This window comes from Lagopus leucura, unplaced genomic scaffold (assembly GCF_019238085.1).
Source record: "Lagopus leucura isolate 7727_CA_CO unplaced genomic scaffold, USGS_WTPT01 Super-Scaffold_73, whole genome shotgun sequence".
In the NCBI taxonomy this organism is placed as follows: Eukaryota; Metazoa; Chordata; class Aves; order Galliformes; family Phasianidae; genus Lagopus; species Lagopus leucura.
In genome coordinates this window covers 39987120-40000407 of record NW_024962252.1, presented here as the reverse complement: position 1 = coordinate 40000407, position 13288 = coordinate 39987120, and the positions used below count along the sequence as shown (strand labels likewise).

At 36.6% G+C, this 13288-nt stretch overlaps 1 protein-coding gene across 1 annotated transcript in view; it reads left to right on the top strand.

The window, feature by feature from the left end:
- Nucleotides 1–12909, top strand: part of FRK (fyn related Src family tyrosine kinase) — a 46926-nt gene extending 34017 nt beyond the window's left edge. Inside the window, exons 5-8 of the mRNA XM_042883318.1 lie at nt 3176–3334; nt 7897–8078; nt 10091–10256; nt 12064–12909. Of these exons, the coding sequence (XP_042739252.1) occupies nt 3176–3334; nt 7897–8078; nt 10091–10256; nt 12064–12272 (716 nt within the window). The 3' untranslated portion in view covers nt 12273–12909. The remainder of the gene's footprint in view (nt 1–3175; nt 3335–7896; nt 8079–10090; nt 10257–12063) is intronic.
- Nucleotides 12910–13288: the final 379 nt, after the last annotated feature.

Below are 13288 nucleotides of genomic sequence, written 5' to 3'. Positions count from 1 at the left end.
TACTTCCCTCTTGATCACTTTATTGGAGGTTGACATATATGAAAAACATATTGCTTGGTTTGAATTCATAGGAAGAAGTTTCTAGTATGATTAAACTGAGAGATAACCTGTAGGTAAAATTTGACATTAGAAAAAAATCAGACTATCATTTTTTATGATGTGAAGAATCTCTTATAATGATCCATGAAAGGCAAGCAGTTTCATAGACTCCAAGTTAGCCTTACTTTATTCTTTTTAAGATAAACACAGCAAATTTTAGCTTTGATACTAAGTTATGGTTCAGGTTTATGCGTGCACCTAAACAACCAGAGTAACTCACACTTCTGTCAGAAATAGATACAACTACACTGTATACTTCTCTTGAAAAATAAGCAGGAATATACTTACTGTATATTTGTATACTATATATATAATATGGATATAATAGAGTGATGTATAAGTAACCTAAGAAGATTCAAGACGACTGGATACACTTGATTATTTAATGTATAGAGTGTAAAGTTAAACACACACATAGGAGGCCATCACTCTGAGTCACAAGGTTCAGAATGGACCCCTTGCTTTCAGAACTCCTTGAAAAGTAGCTATAAGATGTAGCTAGATCTTCTCCTAGGCCTAGACTCGATCAACAGTATTTTTTAAGGAATTAACTGTGCATAATCTAAAATACAATCCTATCAAACTTAATAAAACCTAAAACACACTATTAGTCACTTACTTAGGAACTATATCATCAAGGCACCTTGATATCAGGACATAAAGATCTCTATGGAGGTATAACCCTGCAATACATTGCTACTCAAGAGAAAGACTGTTGCACAGCCTACTGTTATGCTCCCTGATTATGGGGTAAGATGATTGCCTCATAAGTACGGGTTGCTTTTTAGATACGAGGTCAATTATTTCTCAGCTGGTGAATTAGGTGTCTGCTATCAGTTTATTCAGCAGTCTTTCACTTGAGACAGATTTGTGGTTATTGTCAGTACTGTTGGCAATTGTTTTCCTGTGCTAGTACAGGCTTGAAGGAAGCTGAGGGAGGAAGAGGGCTATGGCATGAGAAACACGCTGTAACAACCACATAGCTTCTATTTTGGCTTTAGGTTCATTTCCATGACAAATTCATATAGTTTGAAAAGAGTAAGCACATGCATCACAGCATTAAAAGAAATATCAAAGTAAGACCAAGCCCTATAAAAAGAACTCTACATGGTTGGTTTTTCTTTTTTTTGTTGTTTGTCTGTTTATATTGACTGGAGATGTAGGATCTGTGGTAGATTAACGTAAAGATTGTGCTGCCCTAAATAAAAAAGGGATGTAGAGTAGCATTACAGATATTTATTTTTTTCCACCTGACTCTCATCATCTCTACTTTGTAGAGAACATCCATCAGTAATCTACTTTTCATCCAGTTTCCATTTTCCTCTGATAGTAACAAAAAGAAATGTGTATAGCCTGTACCAGTTACAGGGATGTATTATTGGCTTCCACCCACTTATTGATGACATGGAAATCCATTGCCTTTCACCATCTCCTTCTAATGACATCCTGTAAAATATTGTCAAATATTTAGCCTGTGAGATTGCCTAGCAAAGTATGAGAACGCCAGGAAAGAGAAGCACTTATCCCTTGCAACACTTTTTGCTCTCACAGGTTGCAGTGTCGAGTGGTTTTTTGGTTTTTTTTTTGCCTTCACAATGTCTGTCAGCAGTATTTTTCAGTCATTTCTTTTGTATTGATGCAAGGATGTGAAACCAGACATCACTGTTATGTTTTGGGAAATAGGTTGAAGAACTGCTCAGGTGGCAGAATTCAAGGTAGGTATTGGGTGAAGTGACCCAGACTGATTTACCAGTTCATTCTGTAGAACAGATTTTCTGGTGGAGTTTTATTACTGAGCCATTTAGCTTCCTCACAGCATTTCATTCCATTTAAACATCCATGTTTGAAGCAGAGCCAAGCTCCCAAATGAACCTTGTCAGTTACCTAATGCTAATGTTAAAGAAAATGAAATAAAGATTCTTTCTCTTGCATGCCTGGTTTGTTAAATGACTCAGTCTGCTTACACTAAAAAAAAACAAAACCTGTTTTAAAACAAGACATAGAACAGACTAAACTTGGATTTTTTTTTGTTTGTTTGTTTGTATGTTTTGTTTTTGTTTTCAAATCCTTCCCTGTAGTCTGTTCTTAATGAGTATATTTTGATTTAGTAAGAATAAAACATTTAAGTTGCTGAATAATTTCACATTTGTTTTTACAAGTATGATGAAGAAGGTGTTATTTACCATCTTCCTCAAAACTCTGAGAGTGTCTAATCACTACTGGATAATCCATAAACATAACACTTTTTCTTCATTTATACATATCTTTTCATAATTAATCCTCCACACAGGACATATGAAATTTAAGCCTAGCTTTGCCACTTAACATTCATTCCCTGTGCCATTTCTATATTGTTTCTTTGTTATAAATTGAATCACTGTGTATGTGAATAGAACTAGAGGTAAGTATGACTTTATGTAATACTTAAAAATTTGGGATCATTTGGGATATCAGTTAAGATAACTAGGCAATAAAGAGAGTATAAAATTAGTTTTACACATTCACATGGAAAATACACATATTCTTTTATGTATTTCTATATTGGTAAACATTATAAGTAGCTATTTGCATTTATGTATATAAATTGCATGGATCCGTTCCTTATATACTAAAGTGTTTTCAACACTTTCATTGTTTATTTGCTGTAGCTGATAAAAATAGTGCAGCAGATTCTTACTGCAGCACTATTTTTTCCCATCAGAAATTCTATGTTCATTACTATTACCCCAGTTTCTGGGCATTTTGTTTACTAGATGTAACATAATTATTTGTTTAAATTGTATCATTTAACATTCTACCCTCATCTTTTTCCACCCGGGGGGAAGCCTGGGGGAGGTTAATCTTAGCCCTTCCATTCCTGGGGGCCAGAACACATATGTTCTCTGTCCCTGTGCAACTGGCATATTTCACTCATTAACAGTTTATTTCAGCTGTGCTGTCTGTTTTCTCTAGGAACTATGAAGACTTGAGATGCTAATGTACTTTGAGAGACAGAAAACAATTTCGGTTATTCCCTTAAGACTACCAGGCTGGTAGGAATGTCCCTATAACCTTAGCTTACGTTTTGTTGTTTCAGGTTCAATGGATACAAAGGACTTTCTGAGGGAAGCACACATAATGAAGAACTTGAGGCATCCAAATCTTATACAACTTTATGCTGTTTGCACTTTGGAGGACCCAATTTATATTGTTACAGAGCTGATGAAATATGGAAGTCTTATAGAATACCTTCAAAGTAAGCATGTCTATAAACTCATTTCAAGGAGTATCACAGCTTTCAGTTTGGTAAATACACTTACATGAAAGACAGAAGTACAACACTTGATTTAATATGAAAAACTGCACTATTAGCTATACTTGGGGATGAGAGAAGAGGAAGAAGTTTATGAATTTTTGACAAAGTATTTGAGAAGTAGAAGAGAATGACACTCAAAGTTCGAGACACAAACTTCACACCATCTGAGACACATTTTTTCACCAGTTCTACAAGTAGATGGGAACACGCACAAACAGGATAAAAAAATAGGCATGGCAAAAGAGATCATACTTGACACAAAATGGAGGCATTTCCGCAAACTGTACTTAGCATCTTTGAAATCTATTTTCGAGCAGAGAGAGTCTTTCCTTTTGAGTTTGTTCCTTAATTATGTTATCAAGTCTTATATCTAGAGCACATAAATGTACTCTTCTGAAAGCAAATAATAATTACAAATGAAGTTCTACAGCCTGGAACAGACTAACATATTGATTGCTCTTTAAGTTCACCCCAGCTACTGAGAAATGCCTGATTCTAGTACTGTTCCTCATTTTAATTTATCAGATGACTGAATGTTAAATGTCTCTAAGGCTGTGATGATCTCTTGAAAACAGATCTTCAAGATCTTGGTAAATTTATTAGTCTCTCTAGCCCATAGGGCAAAGATCTAGGAACTACTGTAGACACTATTTGGGTTAATACACTCCTTCCCCCACCCTCTATGTGGAACAGTTTCTTAAGTAAGGCTCAGTCCACAGACAATTACAGCTAAAGAAATCTCTAGTAGAGGGACAGCCTCTTTAGAAATTAAGCAGAGAGGGACTGCAAGAAACTTGGGTCAGAAGGTTTGGGTACAATAGTGAATACTAATAGTTGGAGACTGTGAAGAACAGATTTCCATTCCTATCATATTTGGTGCCTTTATGTGCAGATTGCTGCTTATCTGACCAAAAGAGCCTGGCACATCAGAAAGTGATTGCTGTACAAGAGAACATTTATTGCATGGGTGAAATAACTCTGAGAAAGCCAGGATAAATCACAGCTAACACAGAAAATTGGTTTCTCTTACATGGAGCACAGTATCTTAAGGATACATTAGCTCTGCAACCTATATGACAATTAGTTGCCAGCATATGAATAGTAACTGCCTTGCTGTAGACAGTGAATGTATAAAGCCTGATTTGTGCACTAATTCCTGCAGTCTTGCACCAGAGACTATTGAAAATCATTTGGTCTCCAGGCAGCCAAAATGGCCAATACAAACCTGGTGTATTTTCTCCATTTCTGATGGCCTATGCACTAGGAGATAAAACAAAACTAAGAGATATGAGCAGAAATTCAGACAATTTATTAGGTATTGGTCATAGAACCAATTGCCATCAGTGAGAGTAGTAAGAAAGCAGATTTGAAGCTTGAGTAAAGCTCTGTGTCTGGAAGTGATCCACATTCGTTGAAGGTCAACACATCGCTCCTGATAAGCATTTTGAGACTCAGACACTTCAAAAATCAGGAAAATTTTCCAAAAGGCTGCTGTTTCTATGTACTCCATGGGTAAAAAAAAGTCAAAGAGAGGGAAGGCCTGGAGATAATTTTTTGGTTAAATTTCAGATGCTAGGTATGTTTTTCCAGTTTTGAAATACCTTGCTATTACATGCACGGTGGCTATGGCATTCCACACTAATGACTACAACTTAATAATGATAAGCATGTGAACTCCTCGAGCACTCTGCCACTACCAATATGAGAAAAAATGCAACTGAAAACTTTTCATTATTGAATGTCAATGTAATTTTCATAAATATATGTGTCTATTAATTCTGATAGACCTGTTTTTTTTTTTCTGGCAAATACCCATCTTGAAATTTGATGAATTATTACCAATGAAATACTCTCAACTGGGCAAATAGTTATGTATTTATATGTTTATTGCCAAAATGCTGTAAAAAGAATATTTACCTGTCTTTCCTAAATGAGATACTGTGATTTTTTAGAATGTGGTGCAGAACCTGAGCTGTCGTTGATATTTTCTCTGTTAAAATTTGCATATATGAGGGATAGTTGTGTCAAAAATATAAGTAGGGAAGGAGATAGAACTGCTATGTTTTCTTTATAGGATAAGGAGTAAGCCATGAGAAAGTTTTATAAATTCACAAGTAGCTCTTGGTTTTGGATGTGGAAGTTATACTAACTTCGGATTTCTTTTTGTTGTTATAGATTTTTCTTCTTTAAAACACTTTAAAAAAACCCTAAAGCACACCTATACTGAGATGAACGCTGCTGCACACTTTTCCAACCTGCTCTGAATCTCACAGACGGGAGCTGGCTCTAGTCTGGAAACTTCTGTAGCAATATTCTGTAGTGAGGGCAACAGGTCACCTGTGATCTCTTTCACTCCACTGGCACATATGCTAAAGGCTACTCCAGGCACCCACCTGGTTTGGATTCCCAAAAAGGACCCAAAAGAAGGAGAAGTCTTGCAGTAGTAATTCCACATACAAAATTGGATCTTGTCTGTGTCCTTTAACATGGTGCACATGTATGTCCTAGAGGGGAAAAAAAAAACACAACAAAACACCCACAAAGAGAATTTAACAGCTCTTATTCCTGTTCTGCACTGAAGCAGCTCATTAAACATGAGAAGTTGTGCTTTCTGCCATGACTATTCTCTCTGTATTGGAGAAAACTTGCGTCAGGACAGCCTGGAGCATCAGCAGAGCAAGACTGAACCCGTACTCAAATCTGCCTGTGTCTTAGTCTGCTTTCACTAGAAGGTAGTTTGCAGTCTGAGCAGATGAAGGAACAGCGTGAAAGGGAACATGGAAAGAGGGTTTTGAAATCAACTTGTATAAGCTAGTTTCTAAAACCCATGTACCCATGCAGGTACTGGTACATCTTTAGTTATTTTCTGATTAAATACAACTTAAGATTCATTTGTGGATTTACCTTTGTCCAGCGAGATAAAAACAATTGATGTCTGTCAGTTCTTGGAACTGCAAAACTTCAGAGTGCTTTATTATTCTGTGTCCTGATTATATATTTTCCTGATGGTTAAGCCTGATTTTTCTCTCTCTCTTCTAAAGGTTAAGGCAGCATACGTGTGAGAGAGGAGAAGAATATCTGAGTCAACAGTAAAAGTAAATAATGTCAGTGGTAGATTATAATGACAATCAGTTTAGACTCAAAAAGGAAGGAGGACAATACACACAGAGAGCAAATAAAATCGTTCAAAATTCATTCCTTTTACCTATTTATCTCAGAACATTCAGGTGAGCAGGAAATTCAAGACCTGGAGATCATGAAATAGATTAGTAAACAGTGGTATTTCACACTCTTCATAAGGAGTAACTGCAAGATTAGATCAGATAAAATGCCCTGCTGGAGGAAGCTATGCAAAACAAAGACACTTTTACTGTGAATCGATCTAAAATATCAGCTATAAATGTTTTATTTCTTTAAAACTGAGGCAGTAAGGAAAAGTAATCATCCTCAACTGAAAAATGAGAACTGTGAAGATATGTAGCAGCAAAAACTTAGCTTTTTGTTGTTGCTGTTCAAATTCTGAAACAGAAAGTTGAAGCTATTTTGAGTACTGCTGCAGAAGTAGGCACTGATGTTTTGGTGCTGCAGACTTTGGGTTTGGGTGTCAGTGATGCCTTAGGAAAACACTGATTTCGCTTAGCTAGATTACCTTGGAGTACAAATTATTTCTTATGATGAGTTCATCTGTTGTCAAAATGCCACAAAATCCCTGGTGTTGAATTTTAAAGTATTATACTCCAGTGGTACCTTTTTGTTACCTGTCTTACTATTTATGGCTGCCATTTTTCATGTCCTATGGACTCATTATTTATGGAAACGAGTTTTTCTGCTCGAAGTTCTTTTCCTACTTTGTTTGAACAGCCAATCTTTGATTGCAAATCTCTATTTCTGAGATTTGCTGATTTTACAGTAATGGAATGGCATGCACATTGCTTCAGAAAGTTCTACCAGGCAGCTTGAAAGCAGCCCAAAGAGTCCTAGTGTTGAGGAGCAGAAACAATGATAACAGCATGAAGAAGTTAAGTGGACTGGAAAGTGAAAATGAGAGTTACGCTTGACAGCAGATGGTGTATTTGCTAGTAAAAGTCATTGGAGAACATTCAGAAGGGCTATTTTTGTGCTTTTGACTCTTCAGACAGCTTTGGCTACATCCAGTGTGTATTGTTGACATTAACTCATACTTGCATTTTGGGATGGGTAGGGCACTTTTCAGAAAGACAAACATCTGCACTGCTATCAGCAGATAAGTCTTTGTCACCAGCTCCTTATAAGCCTAGAGCAACTAGATATTTAGTACTGTTTCAGGAAAAATGGGACAGTCCTTGTCACTATCATAAAGCTAGCTGTATGACTTAAAATAGTGCCATACACTAATATCTGTCATGTGGTTATTGCACTACATGGTTGCCTTGATTTATATTGGCTATTTGAACCTGTAAACTGTTATGTTATTAATATATGAATACCACAAATATTATCTTTGTCTATCTCTTTTAAAACAGATGATGCAGGCTCCCATATCTCCCTGCCACATCAAATAGACATGGCTGCTCAAGTGGCTTCTGGCATGGCTTATCTTGAATCTCAGAACTATATCCATCGAGATTTGGCAGCCAGGAATGTTCTCGTTGGTGAACACAGTGTATACAAAGTGGCAGATTTTGGACTTGCAAGAGTTTTTAAGGTGGGTCATGAGAGTAAATTGACTCCACCTCTGGAGGAAAGTTAGAAGGGGTCAACTAATGGATGTACAGTAGCTTCTAAATTATTTTCTCTCTGCATGTGCAGAGAGAAAAGGATTCCTAATGTGTTCCCTTGTATCCTCTACTTGCATTATTCCATGAAAGGTTAGAAGCCAGCCTATGTCATTCTGTCAACCTGAAGACGGACTCCTGTTATGCATCTCCCAGCCTCCAAGGAAGGAACTTGACAGGCAATACCTATTGCTGCTCAGCCTTTATACACAACACTAGTGTCTGGCACATGGAGAGAGACTGTAGTAATTATATTCCTAAGCCTGTAAGAGAAGACATATAAAAATATATTCACAGCTATTTTCTCTGTTTTTAGTTTCCCACTGCCTTTGTGATGCTTGGGAGTGCAGGTAGCAATCATAAATGGATCTTATTCTTCTGCACAACTAACTATGAAGCTCATAAAATGTCTCAGACATTTAAATCTGATGCAGTTTCACATTCTTTTCCATTATGCTCTTTTTTTTTTTCCCCTTTTTTTCTTTTTTTCCTCTTTATGCTCTGAGGTTGTGGAATACCAAGTAAAACTGAGGAGGATCATCTCAGCAAAGATCTGTGGGTTAGAAAAGAGATTTTCTACTTCTGAAAATGATTTGAGTTGGGAAGACTTGATTTGCCATATTTTATGGATTTCAATATGTAACCCATATTTTCTGAAGTCTTATTATTGCTTTTATTGATTTATGCTCTTCCACTGAGAAGCAAAACAGATAAAAAAGCCCTCTGCTTCCAATTTGATTTTTTTTTTTTTTTTTTTTTTTTTTTTGCCATTCAAGCAGCAGAAATTTAATTTCATATTTATTACATTCTGAACTGCAAAATAATTTATTGACAATAGCATCAAGGAACTTTGAAAGTACTTTTTGCTTAATTTTTTAAATTTCTTTTCCAGTTGTGCATGAAATCAAATTGTACATTTTTTAACATGAACAAAAAATATATTTTTAAATGAAAAGTGCAGACTGTAGGTAATATTTTATAGTGGTTGACATTTCTTGTTAGAATTGAACTTCACTATAATACTCTTTCATAGAGTCACCTTGGCAGACTTAGGAATATTCTGTCTCTTAAGTCAAAATGCCAAGTGTATCAGCATGTAGACACAAGACAAAACAACAATTTGTTCAGTACTTTAGGTTATTGTTGCTGAAAAAGACTCTATATTAAAAAACTAAAACCCACCCCCAAAATTGGTGTGTACATTTGCCTGAATTTGTATGTGAAAAATTTGACAGAGACTTGAATGTGGCTGATGTACATTAAACTCCATTTAAAAATAAAGAAGAGGATAAATGTTCACAAAGTCTAGGTGCCCATGGTATAAAACTTTATCCAAATGATTTTGCTACCAAGTAAAATTAACTCAAATTCACAAGCAAATAGTTTTCCTTTCTCTATCTGTATTTCCTCTTCATTTTGCATGAACTAATTGCGGCCCTTGTAATCTAACGCTAATTTGAATAACTCAGAGATTGCTCTTTGGTTCTGAAACCTGTTTAAGTGATTGTTATTAAAGATAATGGCCCTTCAACACTGAAATAAATCAAAGAACAAAGGTTCCAAAATTCATTAGCTCTTGCTCTTCCCTTCTCTCTTTACTGATGACAGAGACATTTGGTCTCTAGTGTCAGGAAAATCCATACACTGCCATTTCTGACAGACTTCTGAAATCTTGCTTGCCAGATCCAGAACTCACTGTAGCGGGTTATAATTAATCACAAACCACTCCAGTGCTGCGTTCCTGCTTGAAATGATAAATGCTTTAGGAAGACTTCCAATGAACAATAGCATTTCTAAACTGTAATGCCCAATTAAACAAAACACCTCTGTAAGTGCATGCTTTAATTCCATGAAAGGCAAACATTTGATAAGTTTAAGCATAAGCTTAGCTTGGTCAGGTGCTTTGCTCCTAAATCTGGCTTCTTTGTTTCACCCATGACAGGTAGAAAATGAAAACATATATGAAGCTAGGCCTGAAACAAAACTCCCAGTGAAGTGGACAGCCCCTGAGGCAATCCGCTATAACAAATTCAGTGTTAAGTCAGATGTGTGGTCGTTTGGAATACTTCTCTTTGAAATAATCACGTATGGGAAGATGCCCTATGCTGGTAAGAATTTTTTACCTACTGACTGATTTCTTGTTGCTATCTTGCTTTAAGGATGACATAAAAAAGTGAAATGCTTGTACTACAAGTGAGCTGAAGGGTTTGAACCTGTCTGTAAATACAGAAAAGTGGCTGTTCAGACGAGATCCATTCATTGGCAGATCTGTCTACCCCAGGCTTCCTGGAAACTTTCCAAGGGGTGTAATTAGCAGCCATTCAAACTTCCCCTTGATTGAGTCAACCAGCATTTCACAGACACAGAAGACAATTGCTTATTTTCATCCAGCACCTCATCAAAAATGCTGTAATTTGGAAAAGGGGAAGCCTTTTTGCACCCACCTACTTGCACCTTTGCTTTTCTTCTTCTTCTGTGAACATTACGTGAAAGCATAGACTATCACGGGTGAAATACTGCACAGGTACTTCAGGAAGAAGCCATCAAAAAATGAATTGGAGTGATTTTACTCCCTTCCCTTCTATTTGACTATTGCAGTGGAAAGTTTTCATAAAGAAATAAATCAGAAGAACTAGGAATAAAATTTCACCAAACACAAAAGTAGATTCAATGGTGTGGGAGCAGCCAATGTACCTAGCATTCTGAGATGTCCTTGTGGAATACTGGCTCCAGTAACACTAGATATTAGTGAAAATGACTGACTGTGACATATTTTGTGCTGGTGAGGAGAAAACAAAGGCAAGATTGAAGCAAAAAAAAAAGTTATGCTTTATCCTGACCTGGCCTATAAGCTGATACATTCACTGTAAACTACATTTCATAGAGTCCCACAGTGGTATTTACAATAAAGGGAAAAGTTGATTTTGCCTTTTGATTCCCACCCTCACCTCCTGTGAAAGCATGTCGGGGAAAAAAAACCCCACAAACCCAAAGCCTCAAATCCTCAACTCATTCTAATGTAAATTGTGGATGCGCATATACATCTAAACAAATTACTCAAGTATAAATGATATATAACACCATGATTCTCAGCATTGTCTGAAAATATGCTTAGCAAAGCACACAAAATATGCCTTGGCAAAGGCATAGTTTGCCTTTAACTTCACAGTAGAAATAGTTATTTGCTTTCTTGATGTTACTTTCAGGAGTTTGTCCTTAGTAATCAGTTAAGAAATAAGGTTATGTTGAACCATGGTGGCAATGGGTAATGTACAGAGGAAATATAATTCAGAGATCTAAGAAAAAGAAGTAAAAATTACATAGCTGAGGATTTAGTTTAAAGAGTAGGAAATTAAAAGGGAATGGGACAATAGCCTTGATACAAAAAAGGTATAGCAAAGATAAGAGAATTTCTTCTTCTCCATGACCCACAGTGATAGAGCAGGATGCCGCAGGATAACTGCACCACAGGAAAATTAGGACTGATCTTATTGAGAACTTTCCAAATGTGAGGAAAATTCAAAAGCAGGACAGATTTTCTTGGGAGGTTTAGGAGCTGCTGAAAGCAGAGGGATTTATCTTTAGCTTAAATTTAAATAGGTGTCAAAATAATTCAGGCAAAAGCTGGTAGTAGAGCAGAAGCCTCTCACCCAGAAAAATCCATTTCAAATGCCTCATATGGGTATTGGTAATTAGAGATGAAGGGCCTGGAATGCGATGGATGTGCTTTTAAACTGCAGTTTTGGCACCTTCAGTGGTTTTTGTGGCCTTTTACTGTTGCATGGGACCTGCTTGCTCCCAACTCTGTTTTTAGTGGTCCTGCAGGTGGGGACTGTGATCTGTTGTCTTGTCTCAGTGGGAAACAGGGACACACAGGTAATCTGATTAATTCTTTCTGCCTTGAAATGTTGGCAGGCATGCCAGGACACCAGGTAATCCAGATGCTGGACAAGGGATACAGACTCCCTCAGCCCGAGACCTGCCCGAGGGAGCTCTATGAACTGATGCTGAAGTGCTGGAGTGCAGAGCCCAGTGAGAGGCCCACTTTTGAGACTTTGTACTGTCAGCTGGAGGACTACTTTGACAGTGACTCCTATGTGAGCAAGCATGCTACCATTAAGTGAACCCCAAGGCAGGGACAGAGGAGGAAATTTAAGTGAATGTGTCCAAAGGGAAACAAAGTTAACCCCAGATGGAGAGTTGGATGTGAAGATAAGGAGGACCGGTACATTTTCACACCTGTGCTGGCACATGAAGACACATCATGATTTTACTGGTGGCAAATGTTTTGCAAGACTAAGCATCAGGAAGCCGGAAAGGTGGGGGCTTGTAAAATATAAACAACCTTCTATTTATTTTTTAAATAACAGCTTACAAGAATGAATAAATGAAATAAGTCTGATTCAATAAAACTGTAGCAATTTGTAGTTTCCTTATTAGAATAATTACGTATTTACCATTTCTTAGATTTTTGATCCCTACTGGCTTGTCCTTGTGGAGAAATTTGATTACTCTGCACAGCAGGATCTGTGCTATGAAAGTTCTCTTATACTAAAACAATATAGAAATTCCATGACTGTGATGATGAAATTTAGCTTAGTTGCCTTGCTTAGACTTGAAGTACTCCTGCTTTTGCTGTATCAGAAAATAAAAGAGATGTTCATGCGAGGAGAAAAGAATTATTTTCATATTTGGATGTGAACAGTGATTTTTACTAGTTTGTATAATGTTCTTTTACAACAATAAACACAATTATTAATAGATTCTTGAAGCAGTTTGTTTTAAATGTTAGTATTTGACTGACTATCATCTATTGCAGTGTAAGGACTTGTTTTTCATTTCTGAAGTCTGGGAATGTTGGAGAAAAATGTTTAAATCATGACTGCCTTAGCTTTTTAGAGTGTTCCTTCACCTACGTCAGCATTCCTCTCCAACAGGCCCATGGCAGATCTAGATATTTTGCAGAAGAACTTACAATCCATGCTTCCATCTTCTCCAGATATAAGTTTGCTATAGGAGATTTAAATAATCGATCATCTATTTTATTCTGTTCCAAGGGGAAATAGGATCCAAATGTTTCTGCAAGCAATCTTTACAGCTATGGATTTCATAAGTTTGGTTGTTTGTTTTTTTTTTTTCA